The sequence below is a fragment of the Salmo salar genome, chromosome ssa12, assembly GCF_905237065.1.
Source record: "Salmo salar chromosome ssa12, Ssal_v3.1, whole genome shotgun sequence".
Taxonomy (NCBI): Eukaryota; Metazoa; Chordata; class Actinopteri; order Salmoniformes; family Salmonidae; genus Salmo; species Salmo salar.
This window is the reverse complement of record NC_059453.1, coordinates 49,795,283-49,816,563: the sequence shown is the minus strand read 5'-3', so window position 1 is coordinate 49,816,563 and position 21,281 is coordinate 49,795,283. Positions and strand designations below refer to the sequence as shown.

The 21,281-nt window shown below is 47.4% G+C and overlaps 1 protein-coding gene across 4 annotated transcripts in view; it reads right to left on the bottom strand.

Annotated features, from left to right (window-relative positions):
- Positions 1 to 21,281, bottom strand: part of LOC106565213 (plexin-A1) — a 259,984-nt gene that overhangs the window by 205,253 nt on the left and 33,450 nt on the right. For all 4 annotated transcript variants that reach the window (XM_014132076.2, XM_014132080.2, XM_014132077.2 and 1 more), the window contains exon 2: positions 11,879 to 13,278. In XM_014132076.2, the coding sequence (XP_013987551.1) occupies positions 11,879 to 13,060 (1,182 nt within the window). In that variant the 5' untranslated portion in view covers positions 13,061 to 13,278. The remainder of the gene's footprint in view (positions 1 to 11,878; positions 13,279 to 21,281) is intronic.

Genomic DNA, 21,281 nt, shown 5'->3' with positions numbered 1-21,281 from the left:
TATATTGTTGTGACTTCAGATCAAATTTGATGACCAATTTATGCAGAAATCCAGGTAATTCCAAAGGGTTCACATACCACGACTCAGGGCTCTATCCAGGAACTCCACTGCGTTGTCAGCCAATCAGCATTCAGGGCTCGAACCACCCAGTTTATAAAGATTAATTATGCACATGTGTGCGCGCACACAAGTCAATTATAGTAAACTAAAACTAATCATGAAAAAACTATTTTGGAAAATAAAATAATTAACAAACCTGTTTGAAAAACTAAAACTATACTGATACTATTATCTTTGACTCCAAAACTAACTCAAATAAAAACCATCATGAATTATGTTCAGAAGTCGTTTTTTCCTCCTAAACTTTGAGCAAAAATCTAACGGGTTTTCAAGATTTCTTCTTCTTCTAATGGAGTTTAAGTTTCTGAATCGGATGGGTACATGCTGCCAGGTGATGTCGACGTTTCAAATAGACGTTGCGCATCACTATCACTAGCTATCACTTGCTAACAGGGAAGTTAGCCTAGCCAAAGGGTGAGCTAAACCAGAGACGGAAGAGGAAGCGAGACATCCCCCTCCCTCATTTTTTTCTGGTTCATATACAGTCAATGAACTAAGCAGACCAGACTCAGCTGATAATACATTGGTGTCTATGGGAGAGACACCCCGTTAAACAGACCTGAGAGGGATCAGTGACAGAGTTAGCACTAGGCAGAAGAGGCAATTGCCTCAGGTCTCACATTAAGGGGCCTTGTGAGCTGGGCATAAACGTAAAAAAAAATAAAGAAAATACTAGTAATATTTATTTTAAATACAATTTCTCCACTTAAGCAATGAGGCGCTTTCAGAGCGGGGCAGAGAAAATAAAAATATAAAAATTTAAAACAGAAAAATTACCAAAGTTAACACATTTATTTAGTAAAAATACAGGTGCTGCTGATAATACTGCCATCGTCGTCAAGGCAGAGGACATGTAAGTGTAGCCTATTTATCTGATGCTGTCTGGCTACAGAACCTACTTTTTGAAGTGATTTGTTTGACAATCAGATGAAAACCACCAGTGGTCTGTGAAGAGAGAGTTTCCTTCCACCATATTTATTTTGCCAGTCTAGGCGCTAACCCTATTAAATCCAAGTCACATCGAGATTGACTTTACAATGTAAACCTAACCTATGGGCTGACCCATCACCTTATGCATTACTGACGACCCCCCAGCGTCAAGAAGTGACAACCCTATTCAACACTTCAATGTTTCCAAGCCTCCCAGGCACCAGCTATTTTTATCCCCAACACTAAATAATATAAAACCAAACTAAATAGAAGTGCATGCATACATTTAGACATGTATGTGTATGCATCATGCACGGATACACAACGGTCTGATTCTGTGAGTGGTCATGTCCACACATAGACAGAGGTCCTGCTCTATAAATAAAACACACCAGAGAGGGCGTAACTAAACACACGCTGCCACATTCCACACATACGCCAAAACAGCCTGGCATATCACAGCACAAACTATTCACACATTCCACTGGGCTTGTCTCTGTGTGTGTGTGTGTGTGTGTGTGTGTGTGGCTACCTGCTTGTATGCCTGCCTCACTCATTCTCTCTCTCTCTGCCCCTCTCCATCTTTCTCTCTCATAAATTACCCAGAATCCCAGCTGAGCTTAAGGAGACGTCGCTGGAGTCTCTTAAAGAGAACGAGACTCCTCTCAAAGTAAATAAAAAATGTTTTGTGTGCGCACGTCTCGGTTTGTCCGTCTGTCCCTCCACATGTCTATTTACCCAAATGTGTCTTTTTTGAATTAATTGGATTTCATACAGCGCTTTTCCAAACGCAAATTTAAAGCACTTGGATTAGGAACCGACCACCAACGTCCGAAGCTTCATGGAACAACGTGTCCCACTCGTGAGCTGTTCTTCCGATAACAAAAGTACAGCGTAGAGTGTGTGTGTCATGTGCCGACTCATCGCCGGTGACAGACAGGCCGGCGGAATTCCCACTGGGAACTCCTGACCTACAGCCCACAGCCAAGCACTGTTACGTCACTGCTTAGGCATAGGGGGGGGGACACGGGGCAAGCGCACACAGAAACACACACACACACATATACGATGCAGGTGCACCTAGCGCCACACGCATGTGCACGTTTAACACACAAACACAGTGCCTAGAACGACTAACACACAAACACACGCAGTTGTTTTAGAATTCCAAGCCAACTATAGAATCTCTGAGGATCAATCTCTCTCACGTCAGATAGGCCTAGAACGCCATGGCAACGGAGCAATGTGGAGATGGGAGTGTGTGATTGGTTGCTCCTACTTGTAACGAGTGGCCCTTGGAGAAGCCTTGAATTGTATTTCAACGCACAGCTGGGTATTGTGTGCGTGCGTTTGCGTCTTGTAAGAAAGCCGGTTTATTATTATTTTATGTTCCAGTGTGACGGTAGCAAGCAGTGACACTACAGTTACTGGCAACATTTCTGCTATCAGCTTCCCAAAAGTGTCAAAACACTTCCAACATGTGTCTGAGAAAGGCCCCCAAAAATGGCCCAAGACTCCAGTCACCCCAGCATTTGACTGTTCTCTGCTCCCATCCGGCAGGCGGTCCTCTTCAATGGCTGTGCGAAGTTGCTGGATATTGGCGGGAACTGGAACACACTGTCGTACACATCGATCCAGAGCATCCCAAACATGCTCAACGGGTGACATGTCCGGTGAGTATACAGGCCATATTATATTTATATTTTCAGCTTCAGGAATTATGTACATTATCATGTTGAAACATGATGTGATGGCAGCGGATGAACAGCACGGCAAAGGGCCTCAGGATCAATGCAATTGTGATCGTTGTCCGTAACTTATACCTGCCCATACCATAACCCCACCACGAGCCACTCTGTTCACAACGTTGACATCAGTAAACCGCTCGCCCACACGACGCCATACAGAAGTCTGCAATCTGCTCCGGTACAGTTGAAACCGGGATTCATCCGTGAAGAGCACACTTCTCCAGCCAGTGGCCAATCGAAGATGAGCATTGTCCCACTGAAGTCTGTTATGACACCAAACTGCAGTCAGGTCAAGACCCTGGTGAGGACGACGAGCACGCAGATGAGATTCCCCGAGACGGTTTCTGACAGTGTGCAGAAATTCTTCAAACTAAAATTAAATTCTCTGGCAACAGCTCTGATGGACATTCCTGCAGTCAGCATGCCAATTGCACGCTCCCTCAAAAGGTGAGACATCTGTGGCATTGTGTTGTGTGCCAAAACTGCCCATTTGAGAGTGGCCTTTTATTGTCCCCAGCAACAAGATGCACCTGTGTAATGATCATGCTGTTTATTCAGATTTCTGATATGCCACACCTGTCAGGAGGATGGATTATCTTGGCAGAGGACAAATGCTCACTAACAGGGATGTAAACAAATTTGCGCACAACATTGGAGAGAAATAAGCTTCTTTTGCATATGGAACATTTCTGGGATATTTTATCTCAGTTCATGAAACATGGGACCAACACTTCACATGTTGCGTTTATACTTTTGCTGTTGATTATTATGATTAATATTACTATTCATATTTATCCTGCTACCAGTCACTTCTTACCCCTGTTTACATGTACACACCTACCTCAAGCAATCCAGCACCCCTGCACATTGTAATAATGGTACTGGCACTAACCTGAATACGAGTCTTGTGTTTCTTGTGTTTCTTTCTATATCCCTTTTAATCAGATTGACAATTACAACTTGTCTTTTAAGCAAACAGAGTAAGCAGTAGCACGAATGAGAGCCACGAGCACGCAGCCACAGCTTGCTCCTCTTCATCTCCCTACAGTGCAGTGGTTCCCATCAATTATATTTCAGATGGGGTCAACATTATTTATATTCATGCATTTTGGAGTAGAATTTTTTTGTTGTCGCCAGAAGTGAACTTCTCAGTCGTTCTTATAACCCAGCATCCCCCCCACCACATTCGCCTCCGCTGCTGAAAACAATCTTAGAGGAGACACTGATAAGCAAACACACACACAGGTAGACACACGCACACACTGGATTGCTTGGTTTGGCCGTCAATCTAACCCAATACATCAGAATGTCTAATATTAATACATTAGTATGGTATATAATGACATAGGTTCAACCCAGTAATTCTCACCCCTCAGCTCATTACGTCGCCCAATTAACTAAGAATCATCCATCCGGTGGTCGTCACCGCCGTCGTCCCAATTAGTCACGTTTAATGAGCTATGTGCGTTCACCGTCACATTCCGATTAAGGAAAATGGAATAGTCCTGTGTTTTACATTTATCGTAATTACCGCTCAGAATCGCGACGGCAAATATATTTAACGAGGTTATTAGTTGGCCTTGCTTGAGTTGAAAATATCATTTTTGGAAGAACACAGCCCTCCAGACCTGGGATCAAATACTATTTTGAATCTTTCAGCATTCGCTTGAGTCTGCCTGGAGTTCCCCATTTTTGGGGGGGATATCTATTGCGTGAGGCAATCTCAATCAAGCACAGATTAAGTGTTTCAAATGTAGTATTTGAGCACACAGTTGATTCTCAAACTGATATCGCAGAGTCGACTTGACTAAACTCAATTGTATTTCCCCCCCCTGTATGGAATAAGCGTAGTTACATGAAATGGAATAATGTTATTAGCTGATAGGCCCAACAAAGCCTTCAGTATCTAGGCATATCTTCATGTAGATCAGTGTAGTGGCGGCGGCTCCTAAGTGCGGCCCAAACGCAACCCTATTCCCCACGTAGTGTGCGACTTTTGAACCAGCTCTTGTCAAGAGTAGTGCTCCACATCAGGAATAGGGTGCCATTTGGGACACAGTCCAACTTGTCTTTTGTATGGGCTCTAAGAAGCGGCGGAGGACGGAAGTAGTTTAACAGATAAAAAGGCTAGCCTGCAACACTATCAAACTCCCGAGGCTAGATGCATGGGGGGAGTTGGAGATTCACAGCCGCTCTTACTTTGAAGAGATACCAGTTGAGTTCAATAGTGCTGTGAGTAGGCATCCTGCATAGTATAGCACATGTCCTGCTTAGTACGGGTCACTCAGCATCTCAATCTCACTAAGACGACACACACACACACACACACACAACCACCCCCAAAACACTACACAAACCACCCCCAAAACACACCACCCCCAAAACACTACACACACCACCCCCAAAACACTACACACACCACGCCCAAACACTACACACACCACGCCCAAACACTACACACACCACCCACAAATCACTACGGCGCCAATACTAACGGACATCCTCCACTGTTCTATTCTCCTCCTATTCACTTCCTGACGGCGTGAATGTCAAGATGTCACCTGAAGACGGTGAGCGTTATCTGGCATACTGCCAGCCACCAGCTGGCGCGGAGGGTCAGGAGCAGCGGTAGAAAGCGCCTCCCTGTGAAAAGCCAGCGGATGACGGAAAGGCTCAGCAGTGACGGTGACAGCCCAGCGCCAGGGTGACTGACACTGATATTATTGGTGCTGGAGCATTCTGTTCAAATCATCTCCTCCTGCTCTGTGGCTGTTGGTACTAGCAGACACATGGGCAGCACAGGCTTTCTGTAGCTAGCTTCTCAAGCTTTCGCATTTCCTTTCTCTCCATCTGCAATATCCACTTCTCCTCGTCCCCCTTTTCTCAGCAGATATAGCCTGAAAAGGCATGTCTCCTTTCTCTTCCTGTAGCTATTTCTCTCGCTCTCTCGTTCTCTCCAACTCACTATTTCTCAATGGTGTAAAGTACTTAAGTAAAAAATACTTTAAAGTACTACTTTAAGTAGTGTTTTTGGGACATCTGTACTTTACTATTTATATTTTTGGACAACTTTTTATTTTACTCCACTACCTTCCTAATGAAAATAGTGTACTATTCACTCCTTACATTTTCCCTGACACCCAAAAGTGCGTTACATTTTGAATGCTTAGCAGGACAGGAAAATTGTCTAATTCACACAATAATCAAGACAACATCCCTGGTCACCCCTACAGCCTCTGATCGGGCGGACTCACTAAACACACATGCTTCGTTTGTAAATCATGTTTGACTGTTGTAGTGTGCCCCTGGCCATCCGTAAAATTTAGAAAACAAGAAAATCGTGCCGTCTGGGTTGCTTAATATAAGGAATTTTAAATTCTTTACACTTTTACTTTCAATACTTTAGCATATTTTTGCGATTCCATTTACTTTTGAATATTTTAAACCAAAAACGTTTAGACTTTTACTCTAGTAGAATTTTGCTGGGTGACTCACTTTTACTTGAGTCGTTCTCTATTAAGGTATCTTTACTTTTACTCAGGTATGACAACTGGGTACTTTTTTCACCACTGCCATTTCTTCACCTCTCCACCCCCCCCCAACACTCTCCCAATCCTCCACCCACTTGCGCTCCCCCTCTATTTCTCTCTCCCACTCTACCCACCTCTGTCTCGCTCCCTCCCTCTCTGTGGAGAAATGGTTTCTATGGATCTACTCCCAGTGGATGGACATAGCATCACTAATAAACCTCAGACAGATGAGATGAGGGTCATAGCATCACTAATAAACCTCAGACAGATGAGATGAGGGTCATAGCATCACTAATAAACCAGACAGATGAGATGAAGGTCATAGCATCACTAATAAACCAGACAGATGAGATGAGGGTCATAGCATCACTAATAAACCAGACAGATGAGATGAAGGTCATAGCATCACTAATAAACCTCAGACAGATGAGGGTCATAGCATCACTAATAAACCAGACAGATGAGATGAAGGTCATAGCGTCACTAATAAACCTCAGACAGATGAGGGTCATAGCATCACTAATAAACCAGACAGATGAGATGAGGGTCATAGCATCACTAATAAACCTCAGACAGATGAGATGAGGGCCATAGCATCACTAATAAACCAGACAGATGAAGGCCATAGCATCACTAATAAACCTCAGACAGATGAGATGAGGGCCATAGCATCACTAATAAACCAGACAGATGAGGGCCATAGCATCACTAATAAACCAGACAGATGAGGGCCATAGCATCACTAATAAACCAGACAGATGAGATGAGGGCCATAGCATCACTAATAAACCAGACAGATGAGATGAGGGCCATAGCATCACTAATAAACCTCAGACAGATGAGGGCCATAGCATCACTAATAAACCAGACAGATGAGGGTCATAGCATCACTAATAAACCTCAGACAGATGAGATGAGGGCCATAGCATCACTAATAAACCAGACAGACGAGATGAAGGTCATAGCATCACTAATAAACCAGACAGATGAGATGAGGGTCATAGCATCACTAATAAACCTCAGACAGATGAGATGAGGGTCATAGCGTCACTAATAAACCAGACAGACGAGATGAGGGTCATAGCATCACCAATAAACCAGACAGACGAGATGAAGGTCATAGCATCACTAATAAACCAGACAGACGAGATGAAGGTCATAGCGTCACTAATAAACCTCAGACAGATGAGATGAGGGCCATAGCATCACTAATAAACCTCAGACAGATGAGATGAAGGTCATAGCATCACTAATAAACCAGACAGATGAGATGAAGGTCATAGCATCACTAATAAACCTCAGACAGATGAGATGAGGGCCATAGCGTCACTAATAAACCAGACAGATGAGATGAGGGTCATAGCATCACTAATAAACCTCAGACAGATGAGATGAAGGTCATAGCATCACTAATAAACCAGACAGATGAGATGAGGGTCATAGCATCACTAATAAACCAGACAGATGAGATGAGGGCCATAGCATCACTAATAAACCTCAGACAGATGAGATGAAGGTCATAGCGTCACTAATAAACCAGACAGATGAGATGAAGGTCATAGCATCACTAATAAACCTCAGACAGATGAGATGAGGGCCCGAGAACACCGCCACTGCCCGAGGTCGCTTCAGCTAGTTGTGTGTGTGTGTGTGTACAATATATAGAACAAAATTACATAATAAATATCTACAACAGTGAACCTATGTGAGCTTTCCACACACACACACACACACACACACACACACGTCACAGTCCATTTACAGGGGTAATGAGGGGAGCTGACAGTACAGGAGACAATTCATCATGATAGGTTGCACCCTTCAGCTGGCCAATGGCCTGCCTCCATCCGCCTCGCCTCCCAGCCGCTCTACACCAGGGTCAACTGCTGACCTCATCTACACCCTCACGGAGCAACGGGCCGAAATCATCCCCAGACACTGATCTAAGGTCAGTTTTCAAAGGCTAAGGTTAAGCGAGTGGGGGAGGGGAACACTGTTCCAAGACCTGTGCTTACACGATTACTTATACTCAATGAGTCCTCAAGCCTGACCTGGCGTCACCACGGGATCAAGGGCCATCCAATCGGCTGAACACAGCAGCCCTTACATCACCGTTCCCACCAGGGCTGGGGAGCTGTGGCAACGAGTGGGCTTCAAAAGCGGGAATCCAGAATGAGTCAGTGTGGAATGGTTTGTGACCGACTGGCTGACTAAGCAGATTGTGGGGTGTTACTTGAGAGAATATCACATGGAAACTGGCTTTGGATAATAGTTCTCCTGTGTAAACGCTATTTGTGAGGACACATTTGCACACGGAGAACCATTGCCCATTTCCAAAATGGTCAAATCAAATGTATTTGTCACATACACATGGTTAGCAGGTGTTAACGCAAGTGTAGCGAAATGCTTGTTCTTCTAGTTCCGACCATGAAGTAATATCTAACAAGTAATATAACCTAACAATTTCACAACAACTACCTTATACACACAAGTGTAAAGGAATGAATACGAATATGTACATAAAATATATAAATGAGTGATGGCCGAACGGCATAGGCAAGATGCAGTAGATGGTATAGAGTACAGTATATACATATGAGATGAGTAATGTAGGGTATGAAAACATTATATAAAGTGTCATTGTTTAAAGTGGCTAGTGATACATTTAATTACATCAGATGGCAAGATGCAGTAGATGCTAGAGCGTACAGTATATACATAAGAGATGAGTAATGTAGGGTAAGTAAACATATAATATAAAGTGGCTAGTGATAAATTGATTACATCAATTTGACCAATTATTAAAGTGGGTGGAGTTGAGTCTGTATGTTGGCAGCAGCCACTCAATGTTAGTGATGACTGTTTAACAGTCTGATGGCCTTGAGATAGAAGCTGTTTTTCAGTCTCTCGGGCCCAGCTTGATGCACCTGAACTGACCTCGCCTTCTGGATGATAGCGGGGTGAACAGGCAGTGGCTCAGGTGGTTGTTGTCCTTGATGATCTTTTTTGCCTTCCTGTGACATCGGGTGGTGTAGGTGTCCTGGAGGGCAGGTAGTTTGCCCCCGGTGATGCGTTGTGCAGACCGCACTACCTTCTGGAGAGCCTTGCGTTTGTGGGCGGAGCAGCTGCCGTAGGAGGCGGTGACAGCCCGACAGGATGCTCTCGATTGTGCATCTGTAAAAGTTTGTGAGTGTTTTTGGTGACAAGCCGAATTTCTTCAGCCTCCTGAGGTTGAAGAGGCGCTGCTGCGCCTTCTTCACCACGCTGTCTGTGTGGGTGGACCATTTCAGTTTGTCCGTGATGTGTACGCCGAGGAACTTAAAACTCTCCACTACTGTCCTGTCAATGTAGATAGGGGGCCGCTCCCTCTGCTGTTTCCTGAAGTCCACGATCATCTCCTTTGTTTTGTTGACTTTGCGTGAGAGGTTGTTTTCCTGACACCACACTCCGAGGGCCCTCACCTCCTCCCTGTAGGCCGTCTCGTCGTTGTTGGTAATCAAGCCTACCACTGTAGCGTCGTCTGCAAACTTGATGATTGAGTTGGAGGCGTGCATGGCCACGCAGTCGTGGGTGAACAGGGAGTACAGTAGAGAACTGAGAACGCACCGTTGTGGGGACCCAGTGTTGAGGATCAGCGGGGTGGAGATGATGTTACCTACCCTCACCACCTGGGGGCGGCCCGTCGGGAAGCCCAGGACCCAGTTGCACAGGGCGGGGTCGAGATCCAGGGTCTCGAGCTTAATGACGAGTTTGCAGGGTACTATGGTGTTAAATGCTGAGCTGTAATCGATGAACAGCATTCTTACATAGGTATTCCTCTTGTCCAGATGGGTTAGGGCAGTGTGATGGCGATTGCGTCGTCTGTGGACCTATTGTAGCGGTAAGCAAATTGGAGTGGGTCTAGGGTGTCAGGTAGGGTGGAGGTGATATGGTCCTTGACTAGTCTCTCAAAGCACTTCATGATGACGGAATTGAGTGCTACAGGGCGGTAGTCATTTAGCTCAGTTACCTTCGCTTTCTTGGGAACAGGAACAACGGTGGCCCTCTTGAAGCATGTGGGGACAGCAGACTGGGATAAGGATTGATTGAATATGTCTGTAAACAAATTAACACTCACGGGGAGAAGAGTTGAGAAAGAAAGGCCCAACACGACGACAGGAAATCGACTGTAGCTGAGGAGGAGCGAGGTGACCCCCCTGAGTGCCTCAACTGGGCCATTCACAAATCCCTCTTTTTTTTTCTCCGCTCTCAATGTTTAGAAACGACAGACGGAGCAACTCGACCAGGCTTTTCGGCAGCCTCCTTTCCCAATCTCTACATCCCTTTCTTTCAAGCACCTGTGCACTCTTGGTAATGAACTGTAATAAAGAGTAACCTGCTGTTGCTCCTGCTGTACTCATTCGTAGTCCATTATGTGTACGACGTACAGCTGTAGAAGGGCCTTCATTAGCATGTAGCACCTGTCACTAAGCTGGGCCATGCCGCTGTTTAATAAGAATGCTATATCAAAGAACTAATCATTAGAGTGGTAGAGACTAAGAAAGGGGGGGAGAGCACAAAAAAGAGGGAAAGAATGAAAGAGAGAGCGAGAGCGAGAGGTTGAGAACGCCAGCTAACAGGCTGAGTAAGTGAGTGAGCGAGCGACAAAGGAAATAAGTAGAAGTCGACTGCAGATGGATAAATGGAGGGGGAGTCCGAGCGAGAAAGAATGGGGAGGGAGAGAAAGAACATGGCGAGGGAGAGAAAGCGGGATGACTGTTGGGAAGAGACAAGAAGGAAGAGAAGGGATAAGAGAAGGGAGATGGGGAGAGAGAAGGGAGGCAAAAGAGGGCGACGGAGAGCGACAGAGATGTGGACTGAGGCCTGTGTATTTCGTTTATCTCAGCCTGGTGCGGGGTGTGTGCTCTCTAAAGCATGTGCGGCCATGCACCGTAGATCAGTAGGAGAAACCCAGCCAAGCCTCTGTCTTCCCCGAGGGGCCTAGTACTGCAGACATCATGCGATCAACCCTCTCTCAATGAATGTGTGTGTGTGTGTCATTTGAGTGACATTTCACAAATCCTGGGGACTGGGCTAATGATATCTCTGTTGGACTAAATCAAAGCACTCAGTGGTTCCAGGAAGAGAGTGAGAACCAGGCTCAGAGTCACGACGCTTCAGCACTTCCTCTCTAATTACGACTGGTCTACAGATGGCCCCAGGGAGAAGTGGTGGAAGGGGACTAAAGCTAAATGCCAGCATCATGGCAGAGGCGTGTTGAGGAAGACCCATGTATTCATCACCACTGTCTGAAGCAAAACCCTGATAATTGCAGGGTGGTTGTAACTACGGTCTCCTCAAGTTTGACAGATCTCCAGTGAGACCACAAGGTCAGCCATTACAGAGCTTAGGCCTTTTGTTCAATGCTCTCTGAAAAGAGCATGGTGAATAATAAGAATCAAAGTGAATTTAATGTGAGTGACATATCTGACATATCAGAATTGAAGGGCAGTGAATTGAATCAGAGAATCAGATCGAGATGAGTGGCGTTACGAGGGTCGCAGGACTCACCGAGTTGATGCAGGCCAGCTCCTTGTTGAGCAACCAGGGCAGCGACAGCCTTCCCTCTCCCCTGTAGCAGGACTGGATGCGTTCCTTGATCTTCTCCTTGATGCGGCGCAGCGTGAACAGGCACAGGGCCGACTCCTTGGGTGGTTTGGCCCGGTTTTTCTGGCCTTGGGAGAAGACCGTGAACAGGATGTCCTCATCTTCGGAAATGCTTAAAGAGTCGGCCAACTGCTTCCCGGGCCGGCTGAGGTAAGCGTCCTGGATGAGGCGGTACTCCACACCATCCTTGGTGCAGCCAATGGGGAACTCTACGTACGAGTAGAACTTAGGGTCATCCACGCAGAGACGGACGATCTTGGAGGTGAAGAACTGTTCGCCGGAGGCATCTGGCGAGGTGAGCTGAGTGTCCAGCTGCATGGTCAGGTAGTAGACAAACTGCTCGCTGCTGAAGCTGTAGATGTAATAGATGTCGAAGGCGGGGAATTTGCTGAGAGTGTCCGAAGGGATCTTTAGCTGCGAGGAGACAAACTCGTCCTGGTAGACGAAGCTGAACATGTCGGCGTTCTCCTCATTGGCCATCAGCTTGCGGCTGGAGAGCGTGGGGAAGTACTCAGACTTGCCGTCGATGGGCGTGCCGATGAAGAGCTTGCTGGCGGGGCCATGCGGGGAGGTGATGATGACCCCGGACATGGTGCCGGACTCGGCCACGCTGGACAGGTAGTGCTCCTTGCGGTGGTGCGGCTCGCCCAGCTTGAACAGGTCGTCCAGCCTTAAAAACTGGCAGATGCCCTGGGAGGTGCTCCCGCAGGCGATGAGCCGGTTCTGGGCGTAGTCAATGAGCAGCAGCTTGTTGACATTGCTGGTCTGGGCCAGGTCGTGGGGGCAGGACTGGACGCTGGGCGGGGGGTAGCACTTCTCATTGTCCACCACAGGGCCCGTCATGTGGCTCCGCAGCTTGGTGAGGTTGCTGGAGAGCTTGAAGATCCAGTTGACCGAGCCGACGTAGACCTCGCCCGTCTTGTTGTGGATGGCTAGGTGTGTCAGTCCCCAATCGTCCGGGTAGAAGGTTTTGAAGGCCTGGGGTTGGCCTCCTGTTTGGGATGGGCCTACCAAGAGGACCAGTACCCCAAGAAGGAGCAGGTTCCCCAGACGAGGGGCAGCGAGTGACCTCTGTATGGGCCACATATCTGGGACTTGCGGGAGGCAAGGCTGGGGGAAGGGATGGGGGAGGTGGGTTCACTCCAGCACCTAGTCCGGCTCTGTTTGTGTTTAGCTATATTCCCCTGGAAGGAGAATGGATTGGCCGAGGGAAGGGGGGGAAAGCTCCTATTGATCCGGTGTCCTTTTCTCTGCGTTCGGAGCTGTCATCCAGAGCATCATCCACAGCGGCATTGGTAGGAGCCCTGCAAGGCAACAAAAAAAAACACATTATGAGAGGCGATGGAACATTACCTATTGATTATGCATCAGCCGGGGAACCTGAAAGCACACGAGATACACTGCCAAGTTTAGACAAAAGTCAAGACGACATTCAACCACCCCAGATGAATAAATGACAAACTCAGGCCTGTAGGGCATATCCGTGACTTGATTCAATTATGAAGGGTGATAGCTAGCGAGAGCTTCAGGGGTATTACACAACGCACGGTACAATAACGCGAGTCACACTGCGATGAATTAAGAGACACACAACATCGAGCATGTTAATATTTCACATGTTCAACAGTATAGTCAGGGGTTTGGAGAAGGTCTGCTGAGAAAATCCCCAGAGGTGGCACACTTCTATTGACGCCACACAATTTGTATCCAGGTCTGCTCCCTCCCAGGCCTCCCCGTTGCATGCAGTATCAGCAAACTACCCAGCATCCCCCTCTTCTCCTAATTAGGCCCTTATTCTGTCAATAGCACCAAGGTATGGTTCTCAGTTACTCTGTGGCAGATCCGCAGCTCTCTGATGGCCAAAACATGTTTGCTACCCTGAGGGAGGTTGAGTAAAAATTATGATTCATGGTCATTATGCTCCATCGGGAATGTAGAGAACAATGCAAGCTAGAAAAAAAAGGGAAATTAAAGAATGAGATGGATCGAGACGAGACAAAAGTATACTGCACACGTCTCAGAGAGATTAATTGCTGTTGTTGTTGTCATTGTTGTTGCGGTTCCAACAATACAATTCCCATTTCCACTCCAGCCAAAGCTTCTCTCGCTATCTCGCCAACCCAACCCAGTCATCCACACCCAGCAGTTAAATGCAAAAAATATATTTTTATTTATTTAACCTTCATTTAACTAGGCAAGTCAGTTAAGAACAAATTGTTATTTACAACGACGTCCTACCCCGGCCAAACCCGGATGATGCTGGGCAAGTTGTGCGCAGCCCTATGGGACTCCCAATCACGGCCAGTTGTGATACAGCCTGGAATCAAACCAGTGCCTTAGACCGCTGCGCCACTCAGGAGCCCCTAAAGATCTGCTTCCCATCCAAACCAAAGGAACTTCTAATTGTCTGAGCCAACGTTCCCGGGCCCATGATGGGAGAGGAGGGATGGGGGGATTGATGGGAGAGGAGGGATTGATTGGAGAGGAGGGATGGGGGGATTGATTGGAGAGGAGGGATGGGGGGATTGATTGGAGAGGAGGGATGGGGGATTGATTGGAGAGGAGGGATGGGGGGATTGATGGGAGAGGAGGGATTGATGGGAGAGGAGGGATAGGGGGGATTGATGGGAGAGGAGGGATGGGGGATTGATGGGAGAGGAGGGATGGGGGATTGATTGGAGAGGAGGGATTGATGGGAGAGGAGGGATGGAGGGATTGATGGGAGAGGAGGGATGGAGGGATTGATGGGAGAGGAGGGATGGAGGGATTGATGGGAGAGGAGGGATGGAGGGATTGATGGGAGAGGATGGTGGGGATTGATGGGAGGGATGGGGGATTGATGGGAGGGATGGGGGGATTGATGGGAGGGATGGGGGAATTGATGGGAGGGATGGGGGAATTGATGGGAGGGATGGGGGAGATTGGTTGGTTGGAGAGGAGGGATGGGGGATTGATGGGAGAGGAGGGATGGGGGATTGATGGGAGAGGAGGGATGGGGGATTGATGGGAGAGGAGGGATGGGGGATTGATGGGAGAGGAGGGATTGATGGGAGAGGAGGGATGGGGGGATTGATGGGAGAGGAGGGATGGGGGGATTGATGGGAGAGGAGGGATGGGGGGGATTGATGGGAGAGGAGGGATGGGGGGATTGATGGGAGAGGAGGGATGGGGGGAGGGATGGGGGGATTGATGGGAGAGGAGGGATGGGGGATTGATGGGAGAGGAGGGATGGGGGATTGATGGGAGAGGAGGGTAGGGGGATTGATGGGAGAGGAGGGATGGGGGATTGATTGACGGGGAGGTGGAAGTAATGGATCGACTTTTTTTCCCCTTGTGGGTGACTTCTAGTGCCAATGATAGCAGAGAGTTTGAGTTGGCCCATCTCAGCGCTGCTTGACAGACCAATCATGTTCCGGCGATACCGGGACATTAGTTTTCCTGTAAATGCTGATTACGCAAAATGTGTGCGGCAACTCTCAGAGGCCCGGCTTAATTTCACATAGACTATGAAAGTGTCGGCAGAGGGTTATTTTATGACCGAACCGAATTGGGAAAGACGAGAGAGACGATGGCGGGAGGGACGAAGAGCCGTGAGGGAGGGAGGAACAAAAACATGAGATATAGAGAAAATCTAAAATGGAAGAGAAAGAGGGAAGGAATAATAAGTCAATTCTTCCTTCCCTTATCTTCGGTTTTCCTCGGGGAGTGATTTGAGGGGTTGGCCTGTGTGTCAATTAGTCCCCAAGAACACATGGAGGTAGTACGGTCAGTTAACAAATGACTGTGTGTATGTGTGTGTCCATGCGTGTACATTGGAGGGAGATTTAGGGGGAAGTGTTTTGGTTCGGAAAAATGCACACAATCAGACAACCCTAAAAGCTAGCCGGTGGAATTGCAAACCATAGCTCTGGTAGCAGCGAGGTTCAGGGGAGTTTGTGTCATCCAATTTCCACAAATGAAAGCCTGGACAAGATGAATATGCTGTGGAGAGAGAGCGAAAGAGAGCGAGAGAAAGGGGGAAAGAGAGCGCGAGAGAAAGGGGGAAAGAGAGCGAGAGAGAGAGGGGAGAGAGAGAGGGGGCGCGAGAGAGAGAGGGGAGAGAGAGGGCGCGAGAGAGAGGGGGCGAGAGAGAGGGGGCGCGAGAGAGGGGGGCGCGAGAGAGGGGGGCGGAGGCCGAGAGAGGGGGGGAGGGAGAGGGAGAGAGAGAGGGAGAGGGAGAGAGAGAGGGAGAGAGAGAGGAGATAGAAAGAAAAAGCAAGAATTTTTAAAAAGGAGAACATCTGGACGAGGGGCCACAACAGATGAGAAACGCGCTGGCATTTCAAATCGCGGCGCCACCTGCATTTAAATAAGGACGTGGGAAATCCTATAGCTTCCGCCAACAGAGAAAACCTAGGTTCAATAAATGCACACGCCGCCATACGGTTATGCATCTACTAATAAAACTCCTCTGCCTGTATGTCGAAGCCTCTCCAACATAAGCAGGCGCAATAAAGTGAGAAGTCATCCTATAAAAAAATATATAATTTCTTGCACCGAGAGCAGATGTCAATTTAAAGCGTGGCGGCGAGCTCATTTTCGTTTGTCATTCCCGTGAACGAACGAGAGGGAGAGAAAAAAAAGAGGAGACCTGTAAAAAGGTCGTCTCTACAGTAAGTCCTCTTCATCTTCAGCCGACATGACTTGACGTAACAGAGCGTGAGTGGCACGTGCCTGGGTCCCTAGCTGGTCGTAATCTACCCGAGTAATAAGGGAAACGCTACCACGGTAGACCGTCCGTGTCCAACGCATGCTATTGCAAAAAAGATACATATATTTTTTTTTTAAAATGGCTTCTCACTCAAAGGCTAATTCTATAAGAGCTAATTCTAGGGGTTGGCTGAAAAAAAAAGCATGCCTGGCTGAAGCCTATGGCCCCATCCCTGAGTTAGCGTGAGATGGGAGAGGAGAGAGCAAGTTGATAATGGACAAAACAAATGTATTACACTCAACTCCCCTGGGTCTTGATGGAATGGCTTGACAGATGAGGAAATTGTCACAATCTCTCCCCGATAAAGAATCTGCCAGCACTTCCAGGTTCGTACAGATTTCCTCTGTCGTTTTTCAATTTTCCCCCTCTTCCTTTCTCACCTCTTCAGTTTCAATTTCCTCTGCCATGTCGAAATGAAAAGGCTGTAGAACAAGGCTGAGCACCATATTTGGGGGGAAGATCAGGGAAACGCGTCAATCATTTGGGACTTTTGCGAGTCTCGCTTTTTTTAACCCGTTGGTTGAGAACCTAGAGTGACATCTAGGCCTGCACTGTTATCACAATCAAGTAATATAGAAAAGGCAAAAACAGTACAGTGATTGATTGGTTTTCAATTTGTTTATTTGGGTTAACAGTGTTTGGGCTTAGCGGCGGAGGGGGATCTGAGGAAATTATACAGACTGGTACGTGTGTGTGTGTGTGTGTGTGTGTGTATGACCCCCAGAAGAATTTGAAGAGGGGGGCAGGGGACTAAACCAAACAGAATTCATAAATCCACTCTCACTCTCTTAGCTCTACATGCTCTCTCGCGCCTATGCAAAGTAGCCAGGCAGCCATACAGCTCCTCGACGCTATACCTGTGCGTTCAGATAATGGCCCCCAGCTTGGCACCAGCGGCCGGCTGATTTATTGCCGGTGGCATATCAATTATAGCACTCGCCGCTAGCGGGGGAGAGTAGAAAAAGCCCACGCATCTGACTCCACACGTAAAGCTCAAGCAAATTCTCTCCTCGCTGCATTTTGTTACTTGGGTCACGTGGGCCGGCGGTGCTTCTGTAACTGCATTGCTTGCTCTCTGGGGGTTTTAGGCTGAGTATCTGCATAAGCACTTTGTGACAACTGCTGATGTAAAAAAAATAATAATAATAAAAAATAAAAAAAATATCATACATTTGATTGTAGGAAAACCAAGCGTCGCCGGACGGATGCTGCAGCAGGAAGATTGGAGTGGGGGTAGGGGGACGACAGACCGAGACAGACACAGAGAGAGACAGACACAGAGACAGAGACAGACCGAGAGAGACCAAGACAGAGACAGACCGAGAGAGACCAAGACAGAGACCAAGACACAGACCAAGACACAGGAAGGTGGAGAAGTAATGGTTCACGACACTCACGCACGTACCTGCTCGCACCCCACTAATAGCCGTAGTCTGAATACTAGGCTATATAACCACAGATATAACATGCATATGCCCCTCTCACTCATATATATATATACACACACACAAAACACTAGCCTAGCACACAAAGACACTCATATAGATTGAGTGGGCAAGTCTCTCAAGCTCTTATCTTTACCAGGCACTCTAAAGGCTTGCACATATGTATCTAGGTTTTAGGGACCACCCGCTGCAGTCTGACTGACGCCATTTTTTTTTCTTCCCCCAAGCGGTTCTACATGTAAAATCGGTGCGCAAATTACGCTCAGAGGTGCCAAGTTCTCTCGGCCAGCAAACTCTATTAGTGTGTCTGAGCCTTAAGACAACACGCTAAGGGATTTGCCTTCGGGGTTCTCTGAGTGGGTAGAGGGGGAACGGGGGGAAGGAGAACAAACCCCAACCCCCTACTTAATCTCCCCTTCCGTGGGTTAAATCTCAACCACGGCCGGAAGCACAAATCGGCAAATGGACGTACGCATATGAAATATACTACTCCCCTGGGCAATAAGGAGAAAACACACCTCCATCGAGTGACTACTTAGAGTTGGGTGATGAGTTGAGGAAAGGGGGTTGTATTTCAGGTACTTGAGGTAATTAAGTCACAGACGAGATTCCCGCCAGTGAATCGTCGTAACGTCTTTTAATCAAAAATGCATCGTAAAAAAAAAAGAAGGTTTTACAATTCAAGTCATTGAACGGCAGTGAATGTCTACTCGGTGTCAGTATATCAGATCTGTGATTTAATATTAACGGTGGAGGATATGTTTTGTAGGGCAAACTTTGCAAGGAGAAGAGCTGACTGGCAAGGCTGAGGGTGATAAAAGGAACTCGGGAGTGATTTTAATGCCAATGTAAATCTCTGTAGTTGAGGGCAAGCGTTGTGCCATTCCCTCCGCAGATGCTCTGCCAAAGTAAGGTCTAGAGCAAGTTTTTTTTTTAAGACGTTAACCGTCAAGAAGCTGAACCCAGATCAGGGGATGAAAGTGCAAATTGCAAAACCGACTCGATTTTGTGCAACTCCAGTCTACTCAGCTGGTCTCCCAGAGCTAAACCAGAACATGATTTAGAATATACCTAGACTAGAGGATGACGATAGGAACTACATTATTACAAACTGAGGTGTTATTCCTCGAGGGGCAGTGTTGCATGAAGGTAAGTGTTGTGTGTGCTTGATTGGGGGACGAGTGTTGGTTCTACAAGTGGGTGACAGCTGACACACTAGGAGCCTCCTTTACATCCTCCACCCACACCTTGAAATGCACACTTGTGTTTAAGAGGTAAACAGGATTATGTTGTGACAGACGGGACTTTGAGCACACCAGTGTGTGTGTGTGTGTGTGTGTGTGTGTGTGTGTGTGTGTGTGTGTGGTGCGCATATGTATAAAGGCTGGCTCTCTCGGCATCAAAGGCTCCAGTTGTCGCTGTCCTGCCTCTGGGACAGAGGAAGGGGGGGTGAAGGGGAGGTAGTGTACACTGCCCCACCCCAACTCCGCTACCCTACAGAAACCTCTTAAAATCGGGGACAGAGTTAGAGATAGACTGGGGTTACATTCAGAGCGTTGAAACGTTATGAGGCGTTGCCGATAGGAATGCAAGCAGTGCACGACAGGTGTTGCACTCGCCCCGCCCCTAACAGCCTCACCCTAGGTCACATTCAGTGCGGTGTAACCTTACAGGATATTCACATAACAATCTACATATGGAACATACATGCTTGTCTGTCAACATGTAGAATCGGGTACCGTCTCAGTTCTCTACAAGACATTTCCACCTTCAAATGTTCTGACAATTGAATCCTCTGGAACACGGCTCTGGCCAAATGTTTTTGTTGTTGGGGGGGGTTACTTTTTACCCCTTTTTCTTCCCAATTTCGTGATATCCAAATTGTTAGTTAAAGTCTTGTCCCATCGCTGCAACTACTATGCATCCTCCAAAACACGACCCCGCCAAGCAGCGCTGCTTCTTGACACACTGCTCGCTTAACCCGGTAGCCAGCCGCACCAATGTGCATGCACTTGCCTGGCCCGCCACAAGGAGGCGCTAGAGCGCGATGGGACAAGGACATCCCGACCGGCCAAACCCTCCCCAAACCCGGACGACGCTGGACCAATTGTGCGCCACTTCATGGGCCTACTGGTCGCGGCAAGCTGCGACACAGCCTGGGTTCGAACTCGGGTCTGTAGTGACGCCTCTAGCAATGCGATGCAGTGCCTTAAACCGCTGCGCCACAAGGGAGGCACAAATCAAAATCGCGTTTAAAGAAAATAATATGGGTCCAAGCACAGAACCTTGTGGGACACCAAATTCAACTTTGGAATGTTTCCGATGATGTCACCCAACTGGACAAATGAATACCACTCAAAGATTTTTAACCCGTGAAGAAGGCCAACTAAGTTTTTTTCCAGTGACTGGACACTGAATGATTGAACACAGCCCTAGTGTGAAGCATCATTAAGCCTCCCCTCGGTTCACTTCTCTCAACCCTTACCTGCTCTGTTCATTTCTCTCTCACCCTCTACCTCTATCCTGTCTATCCATCTCACTCATACATTCTCTTCTACCTCCCGTCTTTCTCCCGCTTTCCCCCCTCTGTCTGTATCTCTCTTCCGCAGCTCATTTCCCTCTCCCCCACCGATTCTCTCCACCCCACCTTCACCAAGGATTTGTCAAGGAAGGAAGGAATGACCCGGGAGCAGTCAGATATTCTGAACAAACTACGAGGGTTTATTTCATCTCATAGTACTTGTGTGTGATCTATGCATGGGTATTTTACATGTGAGCAGGTTTTATGCGACCACTCATTCAGCAGTATTTCCGCCTCAACAGCTGCAGTGAGTGCCAGCTCTGGGTTCCTGACGCCTCAGCATGAACTCTGGAACTTGTTGCCACTGTTTGAATGTGCCAGTCTTTTGTATGTTTGTGTTGGTTAGCATTTATCTTACGGGAACAACAACACTGCACGCAAGTCAGCGAGTTATTACATTAGTCACAAACTAAACATACCAGTTTCGACCTCACATGGTGCTTCCCCTGAAGTGAACTCCATCGAATTCCTCCATAACAGTTGTTCGATTGTAATGGAACGCAGCCTCCCACTCATGAAGTGCCGTGAGAA